General features: G+C 37.7%; 1 protein-coding gene across 1 annotated transcript; it reads right to left on the bottom strand.

The window, feature by feature from the left end:
• Positions 1-1777: 1777 nt before the first annotated feature.
• ehd1a (EH-domain containing 1a) lies at positions 1778-27118 on the bottom strand. The gene is made up of 5 exons (XM_063000002.1): positions 26436-27118; positions 13696-13793; positions 5419-5831; positions 5034-5198; positions 1778-3174 (listed from the first exon to the last, which is right to left on the bottom strand). The coding sequence occupies exons 1-5, from the start codon at positions 26831-26833 to the stop codon at positions 2644-2646; spliced, it is 1605 nt and encodes a 534-aa protein (XP_062856072.1). The 5' UTR covers positions 26834-27118; the 3' UTR covers positions 1778-2643.

The following is a 27118-nucleotide window of genomic DNA, read 5'->3' as shown; positions in this document are numbered from 1 at the left end:
AATAATGGGAGTAAAGGCAGACCTAGTTGATACCCTCAGTTGTCTCTGTGTATATTTCACACTCTGGTCCTTACAACATTTAGTTGTTTGGCATGTTACCTGTTTCAACTGTAAGTCACTTAGAATAAAAACAGCCGCCTAGTCTCAGAGGACAAAAAATACTGGGGGAAAAAAATCCATGCAAAACTTGCCTTTGAACCGAGAAGAAAATAAGACTTTTTGAAATGTCACCCTTGTGTGCAAGAGATGTTTGAATCACAAAAGAAACATAAGTGTTTCCATCAAGGAAGCAACCTAAATATTTCAAACTCGTGTTTAAAAAAAATACACCTACTGTCTGATTCACTTCTTCCTGAGGTGTTTATAACACACTGTGTACTTTTTGAAACCTCTCCAACAGCACACCACTCAACCACTTAACATCATTCCCAGTCCCAGTGGTTTTATTATCACAACCGCAGCTGCCAATTCCTTTAACACATGTAAACTCTGTACTCTCTCAATTCTTATCAGCAGGGGTACACAGTATTTATTTCAAAATCCAGTTTTGGAGTGTATCTGGTGTTAAAACAAGCATACATGATTGTGCTAGGCAGCCATTACAAATACAGGATACTAGTAATTTTATTAGACATCCTATTAAATTGAGTTGCTCAATAAAGTAAAGGAATGCTTTGCAATAGAGACGATCTTAATCCCTGCTGTTACTTTAAGCTCCACCTTTAAGCTCGAGACTCTTGTAAGACTTTGATCAGACCCACCTTTAAACCAAAATCTCTAACAAGCATTATCTTATTAGTTGTAACATGAGAATTCTAAGATTTTAATATTCTTAAAATTAAATTTGATCTTTTCTAGCCTGTTGGGTCTCTGTTCATATTGTGTATGATTCATTCTTTTCAATCATAGTCAAAATTATTGTACTACCATGACCTTTATATTAGCCTGCACGTGCAGGAAGGTAAAATATGAACTTATTGCAGAGCACTTCTCTTATAAAATACATTATATTTACATTTGATACTGGTTAAATTATTAATTTATTCATTTATTAGGATTTAACGTCATGTATTACACTTTGACATTAAACTTAAACATTGAACTGATAAATCTGTGTAACCAGTAACTACTGTTTCTGTCATGTCTGTAACCAAACACAGTCATGGACAATTTAGTATCTCCAATTCACCTCACTTGCATGTATTTGGACTGTGGGAGGAAACCAGAGCTCCCAGAGTAAACCCACACAGACACAGGGAGAACATGCAAACTCCACACAGAATGGAACCAGGCCGCCCCACCTGGGGATCAAACCCAGGACCTTCTTGCTGTGAGGTGACAGTGTTATACTGGTTAAAATTAAAATACGTCCCATCCTTCAATCATATGAACACTTATCATGTTATTTACCTTAATGTATAGGAAAGAGAAAAATGTCAAATTCCAACAACTAGTTGAGTCTTATTCAGATCAGGACTCATGCTTCCTATTTTTTTTAAATCTGAAATTAAAGAAGCCTGCCACTGCATCTTTCCAACAGCAGATTAACAATACCCTTATTGGCCCTTTTTTATAGCCCATGATTGGCACATGTTGGTCTGTTTAATACTGGAGAAAGAGCTGCCCCTTAGGTGCTTCCAGACTTGGCCATAAATTATTAAGACAGATAAATGTCAGGGCTCAGGATTTCCAGCCAATAGTAAAATGCTTTATAAGTCCTGTTTATTCATCTTCTTTTACCATGAACAGGCACAATAAAATGACATTCACTTCTTCATTAACAATATTTTTTTATTTTTAGCAGATTAATATAACAGATTTGCTGTACGAGGGGCTACAGTAAGATGATTTTCAAAACCTCTAAAAAGACCGAAACTGCACGACAGTCTTTTTAGACAAGAACATAAGTCAAGAGAAATATCAACTATAAAAATACAGATTTTGAGAACAATAAGTTAAGGGTGCAAAAAGAATATGGATACATATTTTAATAAATGGTGTATATATATATTTCACATTTTAATTCCCACAAGTCACCCCTAACTTCTCTTGCCTCATGCTCTCCAAAACTGTCGTCTATTGCTTTAGTACCCAAAGTCAATCTGCTATTTCTTTGTGAAGAACCCTCTGTTGAAAGTGGCATCTGAGTTTCCATAAACATTCAGTCTCTTACAGGCATGTTAGATCTGATTCCACCCTTCTGAGATCAGGTTTCCTAGTTCAATCTTTGGAACTCCAAAGCCATTCCAGATATTCATTCCCCACATATGCCATTTTCAGAACCAATGAAATAAACCAATGAAGTGTGACAATATGAAATAAAGGCTTGATGTGACCAAATTCATTATAAATTTCATTAAAAAAAGATATTAATAAAAAGAAATCAAGCTCCTAGTGAAAAAGGTCAAGTAGTTGAATCTGAACTAACTAACCAAAGACCAACGCTACATATTTTTCTTATTGCCTAAAGAAATATGAAAAGAGCCATATGTACAACAACTTGAACGCCTTTAAGTATCATACCTGTACATTAAACAACAAAAAGTTTTGGTGAATGCTGCTGCTTCTGCACATTTTTGGAAGTAATCCCTGGAATGGCTGGGGAAGTTAAAAGCCTAAGATGAGCTGGAGTGCTCCAGTGTCTTACTGCTGCTCAGTTCCACGTTTAGATGGGGGCACCAAGTGAGTAGGTAGCTTGGCAGGTAGCTCATATCCTTCAAGTTTCACCTTGATCAGATGGTTAGCCAAAGCAAACTCATCATCATCCAGGAAGCCATCCTTGTCTACATCAGCCAAGGTCCAGATCTTACCCAGCACTGTATTCGGAAGCTTGGACTTAAGCATCTCTTTCTTGGCAGCTGCACCAGACACCTTGCCATTAATGGGTGAGAGAGTGTAGAATATCTCATCATAGCTAGGCTTGTCACGGGCGACCACCCACTCCAGCTCATCAATGCCCTCACCAGCACCCTCGCCGTACCCATGACCGAATGGGCCATTCATGGTGCCATCGAAAGCTCCACCCTTTACCACCTGGGTGGGCATAGACGCCTCCTCCTGGCGCACAAGTGCCATAAGTTTGGCAATGTCATTGGCCAGCATGTCCTCCACAGTCTCCAGCAGTTTGGGTTTCAGGGCAGGAAACTTAGCAAAGTCTTGGGCCATCAGGAGGTCCTGGAAATAAATAAAAGGAGCACTGTGTAACTAACTGAATGTGATTTTTTAGGCAAGGTAGTGAAAGTAACACTCCCAAGTATTCTGTGGTAAAGAAGGCAATTACCACTGGAGATATTAGCATTTTTATTTAACATACAATGTATGTATACACTAAATGTATGTGTTACATTTGCTAAATAATTATTTTAAATGGTCAGTAATGAATTTTTGAATTTTAAACTACAACCATTACACCTAGAGCTGTTAGGGTTTACCACATTAGCTCCAGTATTGCAGTGTTCCTGTATTATAATATTATGGTAGAAAGTTTTTTTTTTTTTTAAACCCAGTCATACTTTAAAAAATCCATCACAAATATGAGTGTTGGACTACAGTGAGCGCAGTGTGATCTTTAGTACATGTTAGAGTGTTCTGTAAGCATTTGCCACTGATCTGCAAAAAGATGTGTTAAAATGAGGCATGTGCTAGCCTCCCTTGGTCAGAAAGGGTGTCATGCACGTGGCAGGGGTCATAAAACCAACAGGGAATATAAATGACTAGAAGTAAGGAAGGGGGTGGGGTGGGGTGGGGATGTTTTTTAACATATAGTAGAAATAGGTATACAAATTTTGCCAATTCATTGAAACTAATTATCAACCGTCATTAGTCAACAATTAACCGGTATCCGACAAGCTTAAAAAGTTCCTTTAAAATATGAACGCATTAGAGATTTTCACATGAACAAGTCTTTACACTTTACCATGTCAACATTCAGAACGTAGACTATATACAGTTGGTAGCGGACAATTCTGTTTAAATGCTAACTTAATACGCTTATTCAAAAAAGACCAAGAAAAAGAAAGAGAAATAACAACATTAGTGTAGTTATTATAAGTTGATAAGCAGAGTTTTACCTTTGTAGTGGGGCATAAAAAGGTAAATCACACACACACACACGTGCATGTGCTACATAGCTACACAATTTGTGATTTAAATGTATAATCGTTCAGCTATTCATGATGTTAATAATATAAATACAATACAGTGGTACCTTGTAACTCGGCGTCCCCTAAACTCAAAATCTTTGAAACTCAACGCCCTTTGTCGAGAAATTTGTAACCTTAAACTCAACGTTTCCCTTAAACTCAACTTGTTCAGTTTGTTTCTTAAAAATTGTTTTATTTAATTTTAAATTAACAACTAACAGTAACTTGAGCGGTGCAGACGAATCTGCATTTGTGTTGAATAACTGTCAGATTCACTCCACATGTATCTGTGTTTAGCTGGATTTGCTTCACTGTTTCACTTTTAAACTTGTGTTACAGCTCGAGGTTCTGAGAAATTGTAAGAATCAGCTTTTTATTTCAGTGTTTTTATATTATATTTGTGTTATTTTTTAGTGTATAAGTGTCAAAAACAACCCCATTATTTTACATTAGCCTAAAATATATGTTAAATATAAGTTCACCGGACCATGGAACGCATTAACAGGTTTCCCATTCATCCCTATGGGAAAAAGAACCTTGAAACTCAACGCCTTCTAAACTGAACGCCAGTCCCAGAACCAATTGACATTGAATTTCATGGTACCACTGTATATAAAAAGTGTGATGGGGTGGTGCAGCAATAGTTTACGCTAGCCCACTGCCGCTGGCTTTAATTTAACAATGACTCCTTCATCAGTTATCGGTTTATCATTAATACAAATTCCCAAGTGCCTACAGCAATAGTCTGGACCCAAAACTACATTTATTTTAATTATGAGAAAACGCATTTAACATACATTTAAATACTTCTACACAGCTTAAAGCTTTACCACTTCAGGTATTTCTGATTCTATACCAGTCTCTTAAACTCTCAGTCCTGAATCTTCTTACCTGCATTTTCTTGAGGTTGGGAAAGTCCCCTGGAGAAATGTTGTGCTCTCTCTCTATTTTCTCATAGATAGCACCCAGGTTGTTGATCAGTTCTTTTTTCTTGGAGTCTTTGCCAAACACGCTTGGCATTTCCTTCTTTAGTGAGGTGATAATGTAAGCATGAACCTGGAACAATAATTGTCAGCAGGTTTAAAATGATTTTTAAAATTGCTCCCTGAGCTAACATTAAATAAACAAGAGAATAACATGGTGGTGGTGACGCATGCACTCGCAGAGATCAGATTAAATTAAACAAAATGTGATAGACACGCCCTTCACACACACTCTCAGCACACACTCTATAATACAAACCAAAGGCAAATTTCCTCACACGTATCCACCCTACCTTGGCAAGACGAGCCCTTTTGATCAAATCGTTCAGTTTTCTTAAAGCGGCATTCCGTGGAAGACTCTGGATGTCTCGGAAAAGATCCTGCTCCTCTGCCTCAAACAGCTTCCTGTTGTCGGCCACGAGGAGAGGCTGGGCCCAGAATGAGCCGATGTAGACCCGGACCACCTCTGGGGTGTTGATGATCTTTCCTAGAGACCACATTAGGGCACCGTATACCCTCATCAGCTGCTGTGTGCTGATCTGGTCGGCTTTGTTCAGGACCACACGCATCTTGTCTTCGTGGTTCTTCAGGGCCTTAATGACCTCAGAGAATTCGTCAGAGATGTCTAGCTTGTGAGCGTCAAAGAGCAGGATGATGCGGTCCACACGCTCAGCAAACCACTCCAGCACGGCTGCAAAGTCATAGCCTGCAGAAAGCCGAAGAGGAAATGGAAAATATGAATTTCATCAATGCTGATCCAAAAACACCCCCACAACTTCCATACTGTACTACAGGAATTATGTATGCTGATGGGAATTTAGTTATCAGTGATTGAATATGATGTGCCTGCAGGGTGTCTGGAATACATCAAGACTTTTTATTGCCACAAACATAATTTAAGACCAAATACTATATGTGCAAATATATAAATACATGTGTGTTCCTCACAAGTGAGGAAAATAATGTATTGTTTATTTTATTCTACAACTATGTTCTGTAGAGGTCATACAATGTAGGTACAGTTCTGATCACCATTGGTAGCCTTTTCTTTTTTTATAGAAGTTGTCAACATCTTCATAAATAAATAAATTAATAAAACAACTTCAAAATATATTAATAGGGTGTGTATATTTTTTAAATAAAAACATTTCTTTATAACGTTCAGGAAGTAATAAAAAAAAAGAAAAACTAAATACAGCATGGTTAAAGGCACCAAACCAAAATAGCCATCTACAAGCTTCTTGCACCTGTTTGCTGGTAGTTTTCACCACCCCTTCAATGTAAACTATTTAAGCTCTTGAATATCTGCATGGTGTCTGCTTTCCATAGCAGTTTTCAGCTCTTTTTAAAGATATTTAATAGTGTGGACATCAGAACTCACTGGTGGCTGGTTTACAACAGTCCATATTTCCTCTGCAACTATTTTGTTGTGTGCTTTGGGTCTTTAGTATGCCGGAGAACCCATGATTCTTGACCCAAACCTGGCTTCCATAGACTAGGAAGCACACTTTACTCCAAAATGCCTTGGTGATCTGATTTTCTTTTTACTTTAATTCAACTGAGATATCCAGTAGCTGGAGGCAGCAAAGCAGCCCCATAACATTATGGATCCATCACTATGTTTGGCTGTAAATAGGGAGTTCTTTTTGCGTATGGTTCATTTAGCGGCCTATAAAGAAGCAGCTGGTTTGCAATGCCAAAGAGCTAAAGTTTTGTTTCATCCAGTCAAAAAAACATCTGCCTAAAATAATTCTTCGTTAACAATATTCCGCTGTACAGATGTCTACTAATTTATAATGTACATCAGTGTAAAAATGCACTGTATTGCCTGCAAAGCATTAAGAAACTAAAACTACCACTAGAACTGATAAGCATATTTGCCTAAGTAAATGACAGTCACAGGAAATATGCCATTGACACCAAAGTGTTTGCCCATTGGCCAAAATGTTTATAAGGAGAAATCCACAATGGTGTTTGCAGCAATTTGGTGAAATCATTACACCCAGTAACTGCTGTGCTTGGTTATATAGCTAGCAACAAATATGAGGCAATTTCACAGGACCAGTTGCATCCAGGATAATAATGTCCCTACACAAACTGCTAGGATTATTCAGGAGTGGCTACACCCTAGTGCATTCCCAAATCAACAGATTTTTAGAGCTCCACCTACTTCAGCTCTTTAATAAGCCATTACAAACCATTCTGGACTTGTAGCTGAACAATACAGGAGGGATTGAAAGTATTTTGCTGACACTGCTAACAATTATCATCTAATGTCAGCTTGGTGATTATATGGATAATGTTTCTCCAGAACATCCTGTTTTCTGTTTGGGTTTTAACCCAATTATGTATTAATTTTTCATATTACACACAGTTTCTGTTAGACAGTGACTTTTGTATTTTGTCTTACAATTTTTTTCAATATCCACAAATAAAGTCTTGTGTACGTAGTACATTTGGCTTGATTGTAATATTTTACAGCTTAAGTGTTTTACAGATGCTGTATTTTGTAAGTTGTACAGTCTTTTTAAAAGTAGGCAGGATCTGTCATGTCTTCATTACAGCAGAGTTACAGAGTTACACACTAGACTTCCCCACACCCACTCTTAAATCTGTCACCAACAGATGTTTCCCAGCAGCCAAAAACACAGAGGCACAGAGTGGGCTGTCAAAAAAAAAAAAGAAAAAAAAAAAGATGACGTTAATAGCTAGCTCAGATGCTGCTCTAGGTCCTCGGGTCAACAGTGATAGTTTGAGAGTGTTGTAATGAATAAATAAACCAACTCCATCCAGCCACATAAAGAAAAGATGAGCCAACATCAACTTCAGTCAGCAATTGAACACAAAGGCCTTTTGAGTAAAAGCCAACTGGACGCTCATGCAAGAGCTGATTATGTGCAGTGTCAGCTGTGGTCTGCTCCAAACCCCCTGCAGCTGGACATGCCATTTCCTGATCCAGGCCTCAGATGCTTCAAAATATCACCGGATAGGACCAATCACAACAGTTAGGGGTCAAAAGAGCAGAGAGATACAGATATGGTGGACACAGCATAAAAGCCTTAATGTTTATTTAAATATGTTAGATAAATGGCATTATTACTGAGTAACATTTGAGATGCATCTTCAATATTTCCCATCCTTTAAGGCGGCTGAAGTCACAGTAGTTTATTGTTCATATTTGGCAGCGTAATTACATAAATTGTGTTTTAGTAAAAGAACTGACAAGTACACTGAAATTAAATTCGCTTCAAGTGGAGAATGACTTACAGTTTACCAGTAACTCTACAGTACCAGTAAGTACCACACACCTACTCAAGCTGCGCACATGAAGTTGCACTCTGTAACTTAAGTCAACTTTTTGTCAGCCCGAAAGTAAGGATTTGGAGGAGGACCACAGAGCTTAGAGTGTTACTTGAGATAGGAGGTATGTGAAGAATGTAAGCCTTGAGTTTCAGAGTAGTAGGTCAAAACTTAATTTTTAAGATTAGGGTTAAAATAAAGATCCTTTAAATTGCTGCATTTAAAATCATTTAAGCATTAAAAAAATCTTCTTCTTTTTTAAATTAATGTATTAGAACAGCTTACATTAGACAAAGTATAAAACATTTAAGTTGTATCAATTTAACAAGCTATCTATTATCAACTGTTCATCATTTAAAGAACAAGTTACAGTGAATCTCAAATGGCTTTCTATTAACAATTATTAGTGGATAACAATAGCACATACAGAATTAAAGCCTAAATTGTGTACTAGTTCCTGAATAGAACAAAAAAGGGTTAATAAAATGTAATAACTGCATAAGTGGTTAAAGGTAACTTTAAATAAAGTAAATAAGGGACTACTACTGACCTTTGGTCATTTGGAATTAAACCTTTAAATGTTTGTATTTGTTGTATGTATGTATTATATATAATCATTACACCCCTAAATTAAACTTCTTATAAAGGGTTTTAATATGATACCCAATGTTAAATCAGAAACACTTAGTAGTACCTAATAATTACCTCAGCGTATACCAAAGTGAATACGATAGCAGAGTTGGACAGAACATTCTGTGCCTCATTCTCAATGCATTATCATTTTAAAGCCTTCACACTACACTTCTCTATCACCGCTTCCCTATTAAAGCCAGACCCCTGACATGCTACTAATGGGTATTTTCCTATTGAGGAACAGCCTAAGTGAAACCCAGATTATGTCTTGTTTACATGTCACATGCATGCCACATGGAGTGTAGACTCCCTGTAAAAGCTGTGCTGGAACGGTAGCTGCATGGAAACAATGCCGAATTACGTTTGATCTTTTACTTCTTTATTAAAAACATATTGTATTACAGGGCAGATGTGGTTAGACTTTAAAAATTGCTACACATTGTGTTAGAATAATTTCAGAAACATTTAGGCTCTATGTGTAAGGCTCTATTTTTAACAAATTAACATTGATAATATATTTTATGAATATAATAAATATAACATTTGAATAAGTTATGTCTAATGGAGACATTAGTTGGCTAAAATTGTTGGACATGTTGACATTTAATGCTATTTCAATGTCATTAGTTTAAAAACAAGGCACATAATTAAGGTAACCTGTTCATTAAAAAAAATATTAAGGTGTATTAAGGCTGTGTAATGTACAGTGGAGTTAAAAAACGACTTCCCTTCTCCTAATTACATTATTTTTGTCACACTAAGTTTCAGATCTCTAAACAAAATGAGTAAAGACGAAATACTGTTTGTTATTGACCACTGACGAAATACTATTTGCAATTTAACAACTCTGTTATTAAGAGTAATACAACACAAACTGTGTTATTAGAAGTCTTTAAGAGACAGATCTGCATTGCAGGCAAGCTTACAAGCCATGCTGTTGCACAGTGCAAAAAGAGGCATGGCATCGTCTTGCCGAAGTAGCCATGGACTTTCCAGGAACAGATGTCACCTTTATGGCAACAAGTGTCTCTAAAAATGCAATATTCACCTCCATGTTAATGGTATCTTCACACATATGCGAGTCACCCATGCCGAGGGCACTAATGAACGTCCATACCATGACAGAAAAAAATTCTGGATGGTCCTTTTCATCTTTGTTTCTGCATAGAACTGAAGTCTGGCTTTCTCTTGGGTAACAGAGTTTCAGGTTGCATTTTTTTGATGCAGTGGCGGACTGTGTTAAGTGATAACGGTTTTCTAAGTACTCCCAAGCTATAAAATGTAGCCATATTTGTTACAGTAGCATGACAATTTCTCCTGCATGCCATCAGCAGTGGTTTCTAGGCTTAATCTGCAGGGACTGAGATTTCGCCAAATTTCCTGAATCTCTTTGCAATATAACATCTGGAGGATGGAGTCCTACATTATTTAAAACTTAGAATTTATAATCAGTTCAAAAAGAACGTTTCTCAATTCACTCACAAGGCTTGGCACAAAGTTGTGAGCCATGACCCATATTTGCTTGCAAGACCGAGCCGTTAGTGAATCCTCCCCTCACCTGTTAGCAATTATTTGCTTATGTTTCAAACTGAATGTGTGTCAACTTGAACATTGGATAAAAAAATCTGTACATATTTACAAAATTGTTGGTCAGCCAAAACATTAAAAGTCAAGTTGTGCTTTTGTGTTCTTGTTTCTACTGCATTTTACAAAATGTCCCAACTTTTCCAGAAAGGGGGCTGGTAGAATACATCTGTACGGAAAGGGTAACACAGTTACATTTCTAAAAGTGTGTTTTGTTTTTTCCTTATGTTATCTTGTCTTGTATTAAATTTGTTTGAGGATCTGAAACCATTTAGTTTTGCAAATATATGAGGCAAGAATTTTTTTAAGTACTGTATAATTTTCACACCACAGAATGTATACAGATGTGTGTATACAGCCTATGACTGCAACCTATAAAATCTAATTATGTTATCTATTATCTTAACCTAAACAGCAAAAGTAAACACAAATAAATAAATAGAAGTATGAGTAAGTATGAATGAATAGAAGCTAAGAGCTAAGCCCTCAATTGCTTGCATGGTATTCAATCATAAAGTGTCTGCAAAATGCCATTAATGAATGAAATTAAATGAATAAAAAAGACCTAGCTACCTGTAGGTGAAATCATTTTGCATCATGTCCATACATGCATGTATCACAACCCCCTACAATAATATCTTATTCTACATCTAAAATATGCATGACTTACACCAAGTGCTTTCAATTCCATATTAAAATAAGGAAAGTAGGCCAATGTGGTTATGAAGAAACCCAATATCATCATCTTCCTAATACTGACCTCTGAGTATGCTGTAGACATGCATGCCCTGGTTACACCAATATGGTTACCACATCCTCTTTTTTGGTTGAAAAAAACTTTTTTAGTAGACATAGTGGCATATATTTAGACCCATGTCACTCAGGGAAAAAACTGCTGTGCTGCATTAAACATTTCCAAAAATAAAAATGCATTACACACAGACTCAGCTAAACAATTTTAATTGCTAATTAAATACAGTAGTATTTGTTTTGGGGTTCAGACAAAATTGTGGATGTTTTGGATAGACTTCCTTTAAGTAACTGAACAGAATAATCTGCCAAATACTATAGAAATGTTCTTTAACAGGTTTGGCTGCTACTGATTATTCAGTAAAAATACAACATAAAAGCAAGACTTAATCACAGAAAACCTTACATACCAGTGATTAAATATTACAGAATTTCTAATCTGTGAGTGTTAACTGCTAATACACTTTAGACACTTAGACATACTAATCCGTATGTAATAACTAACAGTCCTTTTGTAACCTTTTCTAACCAACAGAACCATCATAGAAAATCACTGCAGGCAAGTCGAGTAACTTCCTCTTTTAGACTCGGCTCATATAGTTGATGTTATAAACAAATGCATCATCAAGGCATTTACAATCATGTTCTAAAAGACAAACACAAAACACTGATTTAGGGCAGATCTGACAGTATATTGTTTCTGTAGGAATCTGTAGGTGGGAAATAAACCGAACACTTGAGGTTTCATACTATTTTGGTAATAGTAGAACATGAGGCTTTAGATGTATAATGCACAAACCACATTTCCTAAAAAGTTGGGACAGTTTGTGCTTTAAATGCTTTAAATTTTTGGAATTTGATGCCTGCAACAGACTCAGAAAAAGGTGGCAAAATAAGAGTTAAAAGTTATTAAATATTCAAGTTAAATTATTTTGAAACCATGTACAATAAGCAGGTGAATTAGCACCAGGTGAGGAAATCATGATTGAGTATAAAAGCAGGATCCACCAAAGGCTCAGTTTTTGTAAGCAAAGGCAGGTCGTGCCTCACCACTTTGTATCAAGCATAAGAGAATTGTTTGGAAAACCATTTAAAACTGTTTAAAATGACCTTTGATTCTTTCACCATCTTCCATTCATAATATTGCTGAAAGATTCAAGATATCCAGAGAAATCTCAGTCAGTGTAGGTCAAATCAACAAAACACTATTAAACGTGCATAACCTTCAAGCCCTCAGAAGGTATTGCATGAAAAACAGTCAGGCTAATGTGATAAATATAGCAACTTAAACTTGTGAGTATTAAAAAAAAAAACTTTGTTACTTAAACCTGTCCACCACAGCATCAAGAAATACAACCTGAAACTATGTTATGCAAAAAAGTCTTATTAAATCTATAGAAAATTCAAATGAGTTCTCTAGGCCAGAGCTTATGTTAGATTATGGACCAAAAGAGAAAAAAAAAAGTAAAAACGAATGTCAAGTTCCTCATGCCAAAGACAAACATGATCATCCAGACTCTTATCAGCAAAAGATATGAGTGTGCTGCAAGCATCGAATTCTACATTTGTTTATATTTACAAAAGACAATTATGTTAATCAGTGAAAACAAAGGAAATATTAAATAAAGATTGAAGAGAATTAACAAGTCCCAGATTCTTCTTTTTACTGCATTTCACAGGATGTCCCAACTTTTCCGGAAAAGGAGTGAATATTTTGATATTGTATACAACACAAAATTTTAAGAAGATTTTGTCACTCCACAATGACATGTTGGGTACTTTGTGAGAGTCAAAACACTTTGTGTGACTCTCCATATGCAGTAAGGCTCTGTGAGAATGCACTGCTGGCTGGAGTAAAAAGCTGCTGGCAACATCATGTTTTGGAGGGAATGGGTGCTAGTTTGTAGCTTTCCTTGGCCATCATAGGGGTGGTGAACTAAAAGGCAGATGTCAAATCACTGCCTTCTGTTGTTATTTCCATTTTGCATTTGCATTTTGCTGACTGTACCAATTTTTTTGGAGCCGAGTTTGCATTTTACTTGCTTGTTTTTCCCCATTTGGTTTTAAATATACTACTTCAGTTTGGTTCAATAACATTCACATAGTATTGTTTCACTAGAACCCTGAACGTTTGGAGAAGTTTAATTTGCATGAAATGCCAGTGTTGTGGATCATTGATTTGCCTGTATCCAGGGTGAAAACGCCTAGCCACACAATTTGATATGTGACAGCAAATACTAAGAGAAAGAGAGCGTGCTGAGAAAAAGAAAGAAAAGGGAAAAAAAACTCCCAGGGTTTCTGACCTCTGCTTATCCTCTGTTTCTCCCCTGACAGGATGCCTGGAGTATCAATGATACTAATGCTCTCCAAAACAGGGTTCTTCATCTGAGCACACATAAACCTGCACGCAGACAGAGACAGAGAACAAGAAGGTAAAGAAATCTGTAGAACAGGTTAGGCAAGGTTTCACAAGGTCATGCATGATCTTCAACTGACTCATCTGACTGACAAATGCACTAAACTTGTAATAAACCATTCACCAAATAAGACATGTAAAAGCTTACTCAGTAGGTTTGTTGTTAGCTGAGGGCAAACAATAACTGTTTGTCCAAATATCATTTTACTGTATAAATGTGCCCTTTTAGAAAACAAAAAATTAACCTGTCACTCAGAAAAACTAAAAAGCCTCTGTTTCTGCATGTCAAAACCAAAGATATGGCTTATTCTAGATAGATAGCTAAATAGCTAGATAGATAGATAGACACTTTATTAATCCCGAAGGAAATTAAGGGAGCTACCGAGTTGGCAGCCACTTGCTGCGGCACCGGAAGTAAGAAAAACGTGGGACAGTGGAAGCCTATTGGGTAGAGAGATTTGTATATCAATTGAAGGGTTGAGAGTTCAAATCCCAGCTCTGTCACACAGCCACTGTTGGGCCTTTGAGCAAGGCCCTTAACCCTCTCGGCTCCAGGGGTGCCATACAATGGCTGATTCTGTGCTCTAACCCCAGCTTCCAAATAGCTGGGATATGCAAAAAAGAATTTTGTTGTACTGTAAACCTGTATATGTACACCGATCAGCCATAACATTGAAACCACCTCCTTGTTTCTGCACACATTGTCACTTTTTATCAGCTCCACCTACCATATACAAGCACTTTGTAGTTCTACAATTACTGACTGTAGTCCATCTGTTTCTCTGCATGCTTTGTTAGCCCCCTTTCATGCTGTTCTTCAATGATCAGGGTTTTCACAGAACCACTACAGAGCAGGTATTATTTGGGTGGTGGGACATTCTCAGCACCAGTGACACTGACATGGTGGTGGTGTGTTAGTGTGTGTTGTGCTGGTATGAGTGGATCAGACACAGCAGCTGATGGAGTTTTTAAACACCTCACCGTCACTGCTGGACTGAGAATAATCCACCAACCAAAAATATCCAGCCAACAGCACCCCATGAGCAGTGTCTTGTGACCACTGATGAAAGTCTAGAAGATGACCAACTCAAACAGCAGCAATAGATGAGCGATCGACTCTTTATGTCTACAATGTGGACCAACTAGGTAGGAGTGTCTAATAGAGTGGACAGTGAGTGGACATGGTATTTAAAAACTCCAGCAGCATGCTGTGTCTTATCCACTCATACTAGCACAACACACACTAACACACCACCACCATGTCATTATCACTGCAGTGCTGAGAATGATCCACCACCTAAATAATACCTACTCTGTGGTGGTCCTGTGGGGGTCCTGACCATTGAAGAACAGGGTTAAAGCAGGCTAAAAAAGTATGAAGAGAAACAGATGGACTACAGTCAGTAATTGTAGAACTACTAAGTGCTTCTATATGGTAAGTGGAGCTGATAAAATTGACAGTGAGTCTAGAAACAAGGAGGTGGTTTTAATGTTATGGCTGATCAGTGTATATATGACAAATAAAGGCGTTCTTCTATTCTATTATTCATTTGTGTTAAATATCAAATTACAAAAAAAACATTCTTGCAAGAAAGCATTTCCCTTGCTCACAGAAAAAACCCTGTTAAAACTAAACAAAGACACAAAATGAATCCATTGTGGACTGTGGTCATCACACGCGAAGAACCTAATTTTTTTTTAATTCATCATCACGTTAACTCTCCACCCAGTTCCAATTCTCTTTCCATCTGCATTTGTTTAGTTACTCTGCCTCAGCACTCAAAGCACAGGCTGACCTCCATCACAAAACATGATCCTCAGCCAGAACATTCTTCTGGAACAGAAAGCAATAAATCCAAGCTGTTCTCAGATCACAGCACAGTTTCTTTAAAACATTTTCTCAATCAGAAATGCCCTTGAAATGTCCATGTAATTTGAGCCCTGTAAATTATTCAGGACACACCTAGATAATAACTGGGCTTTGTCATTTACTTTGTGTATACAATCATTCCATCCAACCATTAACCATGGTGGAATCTGAGCGCATTGTTCATTTAAGGAACGCTGCAGCATTATTTAGCCCAATATGCCGCCTCAGCTGTTACGCAGGGGCAAATAATCAGGACAATAATTTTAAGCTGTTTGCCTCTACTGAAAACTGCAAAGCTGTTTACTAAGAACTAATAAGTATTTATTCGAAACTTTTTTGTACTGGGCTTACATTCTTTAATCTGTTAATGGTAGGCTAAGGTGTTTCCCTTTTTGCACCTAATCTATTCCAATCCCCTCCACTGGACTCTTGCTGCGTGCCTCTTGTATCACGTGCCTGTGATACGCAAGGATACTCAAGGTGAACTCTGTGGTTAAGCTACAGGACTGGTAATTATCGTGTCGCTGATTCTAGCCCCACCAATGCCAAACTGCCACTGTATGATCACCTGAACCAAATCTTATTAAACAAGAACACTGCTGCTGTCATCACTATCCTCTTATGATAGAATCAGGTGGGTAACCTAAACAAACACTCTTTTATTTTTCATCAGCCCATCTCAGATAAGCTTGAACCTATAAAAGCTGTTGGGGTTATTTTTTTATTACAAAGACATGGCAGTTTTTAACGCAGCACCAATCTGAGGAATCAAAGGTCTCTGGCATTTGGTATTGGTTTATATTAACAGAAATTTCTCTGTATTGTTGAAATTGTTTAATTTTAAGGACTGTAGACTTTGGAAGCCCTAAATTATTTGCAGTTGAGCACAGCAAAAACATTATTTTAAACTGTCACACTATTTATTTAGTCTTTCGCCAAGTGGCAATCAAGTGGAACAACCCATACTTGCTCCTAAACAACTGAACCTTTCATTAATGCTCATTTTATGTTAAAGACATTCTGTGGTACTACAGTTTACAAAACCCTGCTTTCTGTTTTTATATGCATTTAACTTCTGTCCCAACTTATTAGCAATTAAGTTTGTACAATATGTTTTGGCATGGGTTTAATGGATCCATCACCACCTGAAAAAAAAACTGCATGTGGCAAGAACTCACCATTGACTGGGCAACCATCTTTTGCAGGATTTGCAGATGTTCACACATACACCGATCAGCCATAACATTATGACCTTGTTTCTACATTCACTGTCCATTTTATCAGCTCCACTTACCATATAGAAGCACTTTGTAGTTCTACAATTACTGACTGTAGTCCATCTGTTTCTCTACATACTTTTTTAGCTTGCTTTCACCCTGTTCTTCAATGGTCAGGACCCCCACAGAGTAGGTATTATTTGGGTGGTGGATCATTCTCAGCACTGCAGTGACACTGACATGGTGGTGGGTTAGTGTGTGTTGTGCTGGTATGAATGGATAAGACAGCAATGCTGCTGGAGTTTTTAAACACCTCACCTCACTGCTGGACTGAGAATAGTCCATCAACCAAAAAAATCCAGCCAACAGCGCCCTGTGGGCAGCGTTCTGTGACCACTAATGAAAGTCTAGAAGATGACCAACTCAAACAGCAGCAACAGATGAGCGATCGTCTCTGACTTTACATCTACAAGGTGGACCAACTAGGTAGGAGTGTCTAATAAAGTTGACAGTGAGTGGACACAGTATTTAAAAACTCCAGCAGCGCAGTTGTGTCTGATCCACTCATACCAGCACGACACGCACTAACACACCACCACCATGTCATTGTCACTGCAGTGCTGAGAATCATCCACCACCTAAATAATACCGGTCCTGTGGGGGTCCTGACCATTGAAGAACAGAGTTTAAAAAAAAAAAGGTTTAAAAAGTATGTAGAGAAATAGATTGGAAATAGATCAGTAATTGTAGAACTACAAAGTGCTTCTATATGGTAAGTGGAGCTGATAAAAGACAGTGAGTAAAGAAACAAGGATGTGGTTTTAATGTCATGGTTGATTGGTGTATACTTACTTTCAGTTTAAAGCAATTTACTGCAGCAAATCCACCTGTGCATGTTTTGGAGGTGAGAGAATTTTACTAAAAGTCACAAATTCTCAACGGTGGTTTTTGGTCTGTCGGTCCTGGATTCTGTAAAGTTGCTTTAAAACAATGATTACTGTAAAAAAGCACAATACAAATAAATTTGATTTGACTTGAACTTCTCTAGAAATGGGGTTTGCACAGTGCTGACTTAAAATGTCTTGGAACAATCCTTGAAGTCGAACCTTTTGTAGAAAGGTGCTGTATTTCTTTAAGGAAATCTGCTAGCACAGGTTCAGTCATGCCCCCAGCATGAAAGGTACAGAAAGCTGATATTAATACAGAGCCGAATACTAAAAAAACAGGGGTAGAGACATGTGACAGCTAGCGATTCCAGGAAATAAAAGCGAATACTGAAAAGTGCAAGCAAGGTACGGTTATTTCCCATTTCACCGCTCGTGCTGAACGACCTTAACCTCTGCTGAGAGAACTTTGTCTTTGCATTGCTTTCATGGTCAAGGTCAGGGGAAAAAAAAAGTTCAGCATGTAGAAAAAAAGAACCTCTGCCTTAGGGCTTGTTCTGCTTGCTTGGGGAAACACAGCTTCAGCACATGTGCTTTTATAATCTTACTGGCACTGGTCTGTATTCTGCAGAGTCAGTTCCCTAAAAGTATTAAGTTCAACATATTTAAACTTACTCTGGATTTGAAAACAACTCAGCAGCTGTATGAATAAACAGAAGTAATTCATTTTTTACAGACATTAGAGACATGAAATCACAGGCTGCACCTAGTGTCATTTGTTTCATTTTGAAATACTAAAAACTCATATGATGTACTAATAAATAACTTCTAGTTTCTGACGTTTAATGCAAAGGAACTAGGATTTTTCCACATTTCACATTTGCTTTCACATTTGACTAAACGATTTAAACTATTAGTCCGGTGTTTAAGTTCTGGTACACAGATTAAAAGCCCAACTAATAACACTGGTCTGTTGGTGGCTTTTCTGGTTAGCCCAGAAAGGATCCTTAGTACAGACCTGAGTATTTGGGTCAAGAGTGAATATACTGTTAAAAATGTATCTCTTCTCATTTTCAACTACAGTTCTGATGTAGGCAAATGGTTTAACTACTCGACTTGTACAATCCTTACCTAGTCTGTGAAAGTTTTACAATATTTATTAGTTTTGTTTAAGTCTAATACTTGGGGTCTTCCGCAAAATCCTCCTGATCAAATTCAATGATTTCTTGGTGAAAATAAGTTTATATACAGTATATTTCAGTGACATATACTGTGTTGATTCACTGAATTTACCACACTGGTAAAACACTAAAGACATAATGTGGTATGAGCAAAATGTCTGTACACACTTATAATATTGTTACATTGTCTGTAGTAGATGGCACAGTGGTCTAATGCGCTGACCCCCCACTGTTAAAATCTCAAGCTTGTATCTCAGCTGTGCTATTGATCTGGCTGGATGTCCAAAGATTAACCACAGGATGTGCCTGAGGGAGGGAGGTGGAATGTGGTTTTCATTGCTGCTGCAAATGTGACCTTTGCTGTCTGGTTGAGTCACCTGCACAAGGGGTGGGGAAATTACAGAGCAGCATAGCGTGATATGTAATCCATATGTAATGCAGCTTTCTGTGAGACTGAAAAGAAGCAGTCGGCGACTACATATGCTGGAGGTGGAGCGCAAAAATCTGTGGGTCTTCTTGGTCCAGTCAGGTGTGGTGCAAGCACAGGAAGTATTATAGTAGTCAGGGAATTGGAAATAGGGCTGGGCGATTTTGCAAAAAAAAAAAAAAAATCTCGATTATTTCAATATTATTACCGATTGTCGATTTCGATTTTTTTTGTTCTTGTATAATGCAATTGAAAAAAGACTCAAATTTCTTTTTTTTTTGCATTTTAATTTAAGACTGCAGAAGTAAAAAATAGTAACAGCAACACCTATAATTATCCTTTCAAGAGACTCAAACTTTATAACGATAAAACAATAATTAAAACAAAATAGAAATCTTAATTAGCTATATCCTTTATAAGAATAGCTCACAAACAACTCACTTTAAATATTGTGCAGTAGAACCTCCTTACATTAGGAAAAGTGGAAGGTTTCTTAAAAGGAACACGAGCCTGTGAAGTGAAGTGAGTCTGTATCAGTATCTAGGCGGGGGGGTGGGGGGGTCATCAAGTTATCACTCAGCTCAGCTTTGATTTTGTCCTCTTGTGACTGGGGGGTGGATGGAGGTCTTAAGATCTGCTTCTAACAATACAGACTACCATTCCCATGCTCCCACGGACTGTCACGTGACTAGCACATGTCCCCGGTCAGCCAATCCTGATCGTGCTCATCGGCTCCGGAGTTTTGATTCATTTCAGCTGTGTTCGATTCAGTGAATCTTATTTGAACTCTGTTCGTGTGTCTCGTTTTGCCGATCGTGTTTGCGGTCCTTATTTCTGAATCTAACCGTTAGCGTGTATGACACTTGTTGTCTTCCGTTTACTGTTTTAGTTTTCGCTGATTTTGTACACCGTTTTTGCCCTTTTGACATTAAACTTTACCTGATTTACATTCCGCAAGCATCTGGTCAGCTCAGTGGTTAAGGTACTGGACTAGTAAACAGAAGATTGCCGGTTCAAGCCCCGCCACCACCAAGTTGTCGCTGTTGGGTCCCTGAGCAAGGCCCTTAACACTAAATTGCTCATCGTGTTCAGCTCATTGTGTAAGTCGCTTTGGATAAAAGCGTCTGCTAAATGCTGAAAATGAAAATGTAAAAGATAAAGTATGTAAACAATCGCGATTGTCACATTTCTAACATCGGGTGAAAACGTTCATGCGAATTAACCGAATTAATCGTGAAAATCGCCCAGCCCTAATTGGAAATGACCAGATTGGGAGAAAAAGGGGAAAATGCAAAAAAGTCCTTACTTGAAGGGATGTATCAGATTGCTGTTACTCTTATAAAGAGCCATTTCTGTGGAATTGTGGAACAAAGAGTGCTTTCATAGAATTAAAACATTTTAATAAGAGCTTTCTGGGTGCAACAATAAGCATAATTTCAGAGTGACACAGTCCAAAACCATGAATAGGAGGTACAGTACACAAGATTGTGTATTCCTAAACGGAACCACACAAAGCCATGTTTTGTTATAAAAATTTCCTGGTCTTGACATGTTTAATCAAACATTACAAAAGATTATGTTGAGTTCTGGCAGATCCCCATCCCCATCAGGCAGATTAACCTGATGAATGACTTGCTGTTTCACTAAATCATTCAGAAGTAGAGCGGGGTGGAGGCCATGCATGCTGACGATAAACACTATCAGCTACATCAAGTAACAAACAGCTTGTGAATAGATCTTTTGTTAGTCATTATAAATTTGGTTTGTAATACTGGGATCACAAAAGTTTGATCCCAATAAGTCATGTTATCAGTCATGAACAAATAATCAGTCATGATATTCACATGCTATAATGAATATGGTGATGAATATGGTGATGAATATGGTGATGAATATGGTGATGAATATGGTGATGAATATGGTGATGTATGTATGCTGATGTATATATGGTGGTGTTATGTATGCTGATGTGGTGTTCAGTATTGATAGTTGAGCTGATTAACCTGCTGGAGATGTGCACACACATTCAAATGAACAAATATTCAAACTGATCCTAGCATTGTTTTTCACCTGAGTCAGTATTTGAATATTGCATAGATGATTCACAGAGGGTGGGTAGAGTAGACTAAAGTATGTAAACTTATCTATCAGAATCCACACATTCCAAGTAGGGATGTCAACAATCAACCTGTTAACTGATTAACAAAGAAGTATTTGTTTGATTAAAGCTGTCAGTTTAAAATGTCTTCATTTCCAAGAGCTGACACTTGGTTCCAATTGAGAGCTATGGTCTGTGCAAAGTAATAACATAGCTCAGAGTGTTTATGTTTTCTATTTTATTTTTTTATGCATTTTCTCCCCATTTTCCTCCCAATTTAGCAAACTCAATTTGTCTTCTGCTGCTGAGAGATACCAGATTGCATCCAAGGAGAGCACGTTGCTGTACACGCCTCTTCCGACACGTGTACAGCCCTCCTCTTCTCGCCCCTGCATTCTGCACAGGCGTCTCTTATACACAGCGTATGAAGACCCACCCACACATAGTCCGGTCGCCCCCCTGCAGATACAGAGGCCAATTAGTTTCTGCTGCAGGCACTGCCAATTGTGCCCGCCAGATGGCGCCCAGCCGACTGGTGGCAACACCGAGTTTCGAACCAAGGAGTTCAGAAACTCGATGCTGGTGTGTTAGCAGAATTTCCCACTGCGCCACCTGGGGACTCAGAGTGCTTATGTTCGTCTTACTGCTTTGCATTACTGCCATGTTTACTACTTACACAATGTATTAATCGGTGAAGCAATCAGGCAATAGATATGAAACTTGGTGACGTGGGTATATACAGTATATACACACAACACAGCTTCATCATTTGTGGTTTTAATTTATATTATTTTTGTTATTCATTATTCCAATTGTTTAAATGCATAAAACAACATTCAGGTTAGAAACTACAGAGCTGGTGCATGCACATGCACACTGAGCACTGAAAGTGGGTCAGTGTTTCAGCTTGTGTTCTTTCTCTGTACACACTATAGTTTCACTTTCAACTGGAACTAAATGTCAACTGTTGAAAATAAAATGAACTTTTGTGACTTCTTGGTTGGTAATCAGTTAACCACAACATCGACTAATATATGTATTTAAAAAATGACAAAGACAAGTTGCACATCACACGTTATAAAGGAAAAAAACTTAACAGAGCAATACTGTATGGCCAGAACTATGTGAACACTCTTCTAACCTGAACTCTATAAGTTGGTGATCTTAATTCCTTAATTCACAAATTAACACATTAACTAATAACTGACACAGCAGTCATTGCCTACTGACAAAGGCAATTTGAGTTCATTTCCTACTGACAAAGGCAATTTGAGTTCATTTCCTACTGACAAAGGCAATTTGAGTTCATTTCCAACATCTGATGCATGTTGGCATTTGAATTGAGAGCAGAGCTGCAGAGCTCTACAGAGACAGAGTTCAGACTGTTGATTTGAAGCTCACCCTAACGCGCATGCACCACTTCTGTTTACATATTCTGTGGCTTCTGTAGAGCGCTGCAGTTGTACCTCAAACAGAAAAGCTTTTTGATGAAGCTACGTCATAATAAAATCATGAATGACAGAACCAATACATTTGTAAGTGCCTAAAAATCACAAACAAAGAAGTCATTTTGCACCAGTGCTCATGAGGATCTGTGTGTAAAGCTTTTTTCAGGGGTATGATCTGATGAAGGGCACAAGGAATGGTTTAATAAGTCTCTGTATACATATATGCATAACCTAACTCACTCTTTCAATCGCTTGCAGTAATAAAGCATGGTGAATAATCACAAAATTAAATTTATATAGATAAATACCTTGAACTTTGCATAATTTAACAATCTAAATTACTTTAAGCCTCTCTCCAAGAATAAGTGACTAAGTGCAAAATATTAAAGAGGTTTCCCTTAATGTAATGTGTTTGTCAAGAAAGCTTACAAAACTGGGCCATTGCAGTTAACTCAATGGATAATCCCCACCTGACCATCTCAGAAGCTCTTGAAATTTTGTCCATATGTAGAAGGGAGGAGACCCATTCATGGAAAAATGCATAATTTGGAAATATGTCAACTAGTTCCAGATTTGAAGTTCCCCAAAACGTAGGGTAACGTGCAAAAATGCATGATTCACAACATTCAGGTTAACTCTCCTGTTATGTTTAGGGGTCAAATTGATGCTTCAAATGATGTTTAAAAATCTAAAAAGATATAGTTAAAAGTATTTTTTAGTATGAAACTTCATTGATTTCACTTATTAAGCCAAGCAGAAGGAGTTAATAATGAGATATAAACAATGATTTTTGGGATTTTTTGGTTTCTGACTTTTGGATAATTAAACATGCCCTGGGTCAAACTGACGAGAAACGAACATAACAGGAGGGTTAATATCTCTAGAAGGAAAAGAGCTACACAGATAAAATTCCTGTGGATTTAGCCCAAAGTGTAGATAAGATAAGTCTATATATTTCACATGTCTCCTGCTCTTAAGTCTAAAAAATTCCAAACATCCTCAAAAATGCATTGCGATGTCATATTAGGTGCTTTAACTCATAAGGCGCACGCAATAAGTCTGCAGTTTGTACAGCCTCAGAAAAGGAGATGCCCAGGAAAAAAGTCACCATAAACTCTGGTATAGTTTAGGCACAATGTTGATCTAGAAGTTGATTTCTGACTAAATGGTACCCAAGTTGCCATGCTGGTTCCCAATTGTTTACTGTTTGATAGTTACAAGTGATATAAGACATTTCTGAATATGCATAAAGTTAAACTGGTTTGACCCACTGGTTCTACTTGGAAGTTTTTCTGCCAAATGACTTTTTATAGGAATAAAACTTAAAATTGACTTCCCATTAAAGAACAAAGGTTCCCATACATGCCTTCTGAAACAGGAATGACTAAACGCTGAGCACCATATACTAGGATGCACTTTCAGCCATTTAGCTAGATCTACTCTTACTTGACAAGCCATTCTTTCTTCCATGTGTCCTTATATACCAAACTACACTTTGAACCTGAAATTACTTTTTATAGGGTATCACTGGTATGCTTCTCTTTTGAAGGTCTTTACATAAAATGGTTACCCCAGAGTGAGAGAGAGGAAGGAAGGATTATAGACTTCAAGACAATACTCTGTACAGCAAATAGGATGTTGTTTCAGACATGCAACCCACTTTGAAAGTGTATTCTTCAGCTATGTCACATAAGGATATCCTCACGTGTTCTTAATATACTGCAGGCCAAATGACAATGTATTGTAAATTCATACATTCTTAGCTAAAAGTTCTTTGGATGGTTTACAGTTCATGATATAATAAATGCTACTTAAAGAAAGTTACCAAAGGTTGGAATATATTCCCTAATTATAAAATGTGTATTGTTATTGCAGTCTCCCAATTATAAAACAGAAAACCTGCACAAATAAGGGAAAAATTGTTGCCAATTACTATAAGTTTCTTTCTAAAATATATACTGCAAGGCATATGAAAAATGTATTAAAGCACAGACATTTGTCTATATTAAATAACTATAACCACCCGCCTAAAAGCCAATTTCTTTCAAATACGCTTTAAATGGTTATCAGTTTTAAAAAAAGCTAATTCTACTTAAACAACCCTTGAAAAGATTAATGTCTTTTCTATTGTAGGGCACTATACAGAAGAATTCACACAGGGAATAAACTAATTCCCTTTGAGAGTGTCGACTTCCATACAAGAGCAAGTTGCAATTTCAGACATATCCTGACATAAAAGTGTATTATTTAATTTTGTGAAATTAGGGGTTTACCAACATGTTGATATGTCGTAAAGGCCATTTCAGTATTGCAATTCAATACACTCCCGCTAAAAAGATTATATCCTCAAATGGTTAGCAGTTGTACCACCATATGTACTTGTATAAGGGCATGTTAGTTGCTTTGCTATTTAGCTTACTTTATAGGTTTTGTTATTTAGCTTATTTTAGTGATTTTACTTTGGGCTTTCCAAACAGATGACAGGATGTTGAGAAACACTACCCAAGTGGTCGCCAAGAGCGGGAATCAACTTGGCGGCACTTAATAACAATAATTATTACAATAATAACTTGTGGAGGCTTGTAGGCCTTTATCCAAATATGTATGTACATATTTAGAAAATTCTAAGTGTTTTAATATATTGCAAGGCATTTAGTTACAGTTATCAGAATGAATTATTATTCGATTTTACTTTGAAGCCTGTTATTGATTGTTGTTAATCAGATTTTGAAACAATAAATGATAGTCAATAGATTATGATTTTGTGGTTGTCCTAGGTTAATACTTTCATTTCATAAGGTCACAACAAGGGCAAATTCATGTCTTAAGTAAGATTTCTATTGCATGATAGACTCTTGTCTATGGTGATGGTGAGCTTGGTTGACTGTGAACAGTATTACCCTATTGCAGAATACATCTGATTATCCAGACTACCTCTTTATATCGACACAAATAAGTCACTACATATATTCAGTTTAATCAAGTTTTACATTTTCGACATTTAGCAGACGCCTTTATCCAAAGCGACTTAGAGTATACAATCTAAGCAATTGAGGGTTAAGGGCCTTGCTCAAGGGCCCAAAGCAGCAACCCAGCAGTGGTGGGGCTTGAACCAGCGACCTTCTGATTACTAGTCCAGTAGCTTAACCACTAAGCTACAACGTCCCTGTGTTTTCTATATGCTGTAATTGCTGTATGAATATTGTAAACCACGTATTTTAAAAATTACAGTAACAATATACAAGCTGAGCAATTGAGGGTTAAGGGCCTTGCTCAAAGGCCCAACAGCAGCAACCCAGCAGTGGTGGGGCTTGAACCAGCGACCTTCTGATTACTAGTCCAGTACCCTAACCACTAGGCTACGGCTAGAAAAGCTGTAGTACATGTATAAAGGTAAAATCAGGTTTCAGACCAAGGAAATGTGTATTCCAGGAACAGAAATGATTAAAAATCACAAGAAATAACACACTTGTCTCTAACAAAACTCGCCCCTCATTCTCACCTGTTTAAAAAGGCGTTTCCGAAGGCGTTTAGTTTTCGGAACGGTTTTTTCGGATCCACCACCAGCGCGTTTCCCGGTATGACCCCCTCCTGCTCCCCGTACATCACCGCTATGAAGGAATCCGTAGTGGGCTCGGGTCCAATCCTCATCCCGGGGAAATCCTGCTCCATCAGGTGCCGGATAAAAGTGGTTTTACCGGTGGAGTACTGACCCACCAGTAGCACCATGGGTTTATTATCGAAGTCAGCATCCTCCAGAGCCGGGGAGTGGAAGTCGTGGAAGCGGTACGCGTCCTCCAGAGGGAAGAGCTTCTGACGGTACAGCCGCTTCAGCCCGTCCGAAACACTCTGGAAAAGCTCCGGCTCCTTCTTACCGTTACGAGTGGACCAGGTGAACATGATGGCGTGTTTACCTCAATCTTACAGGGATCTGCTGAAACCACGTCCTTCACGCAGTGCTGAGAGGAGACTTGTAATTGAAGTTGAGACGGACCCGCCCGTGTCAGTCAGACAGTGAGACACCTCCCAGAGCTCCAGCAATAATCAATACAGTTCTGCTTCTCTTTTCAGCCAGGACTCAGTTCCTGCGCTATTAACTGCGTTAGTTCCTCAGTGGAAATGAAAACGCTTACTCTCAATCCAACACAGGCTGCTCTTTAACTTCTGTAGCGACTGCGCCAACTG

Source organism: Trichomycterus rosablanca, chromosome 8, assembly GCF_030014385.1.
Source record: "Trichomycterus rosablanca isolate fTriRos1 chromosome 8, fTriRos1.hap1, whole genome shotgun sequence".
Classification (NCBI taxonomy): Eukaryota; Metazoa; Chordata; class Actinopteri; order Siluriformes; family Trichomycteridae; genus Trichomycterus; species Trichomycterus rosablanca.
This window is presented reverse-complemented; position numbering and strand designations above follow the sequence as displayed.

Coding starts and splice junctions, on each gene's coding strand:
- ehd1a (XM_063000002.1), bottom strand. CDS start 26,833: ATGTTCACCTGGTCCACTCGTAACGGTAAGAAGGAGCCGGAGCTTTTC. Junction 13,794..26,435: donor GGAAACGCCTTTTTAAACAG/GTGAGAATGAGG, acceptor GTCTGCGTGCAG/GTTTATGTGTGCTCAGATGA. Junction 5,832..13,695: donor GAAACAGAGGATAAGCAGAG/GTCAGAAACCCT, acceptor GGCTTTCTGCAG/GCTATGACTTTGCAGCCGTG.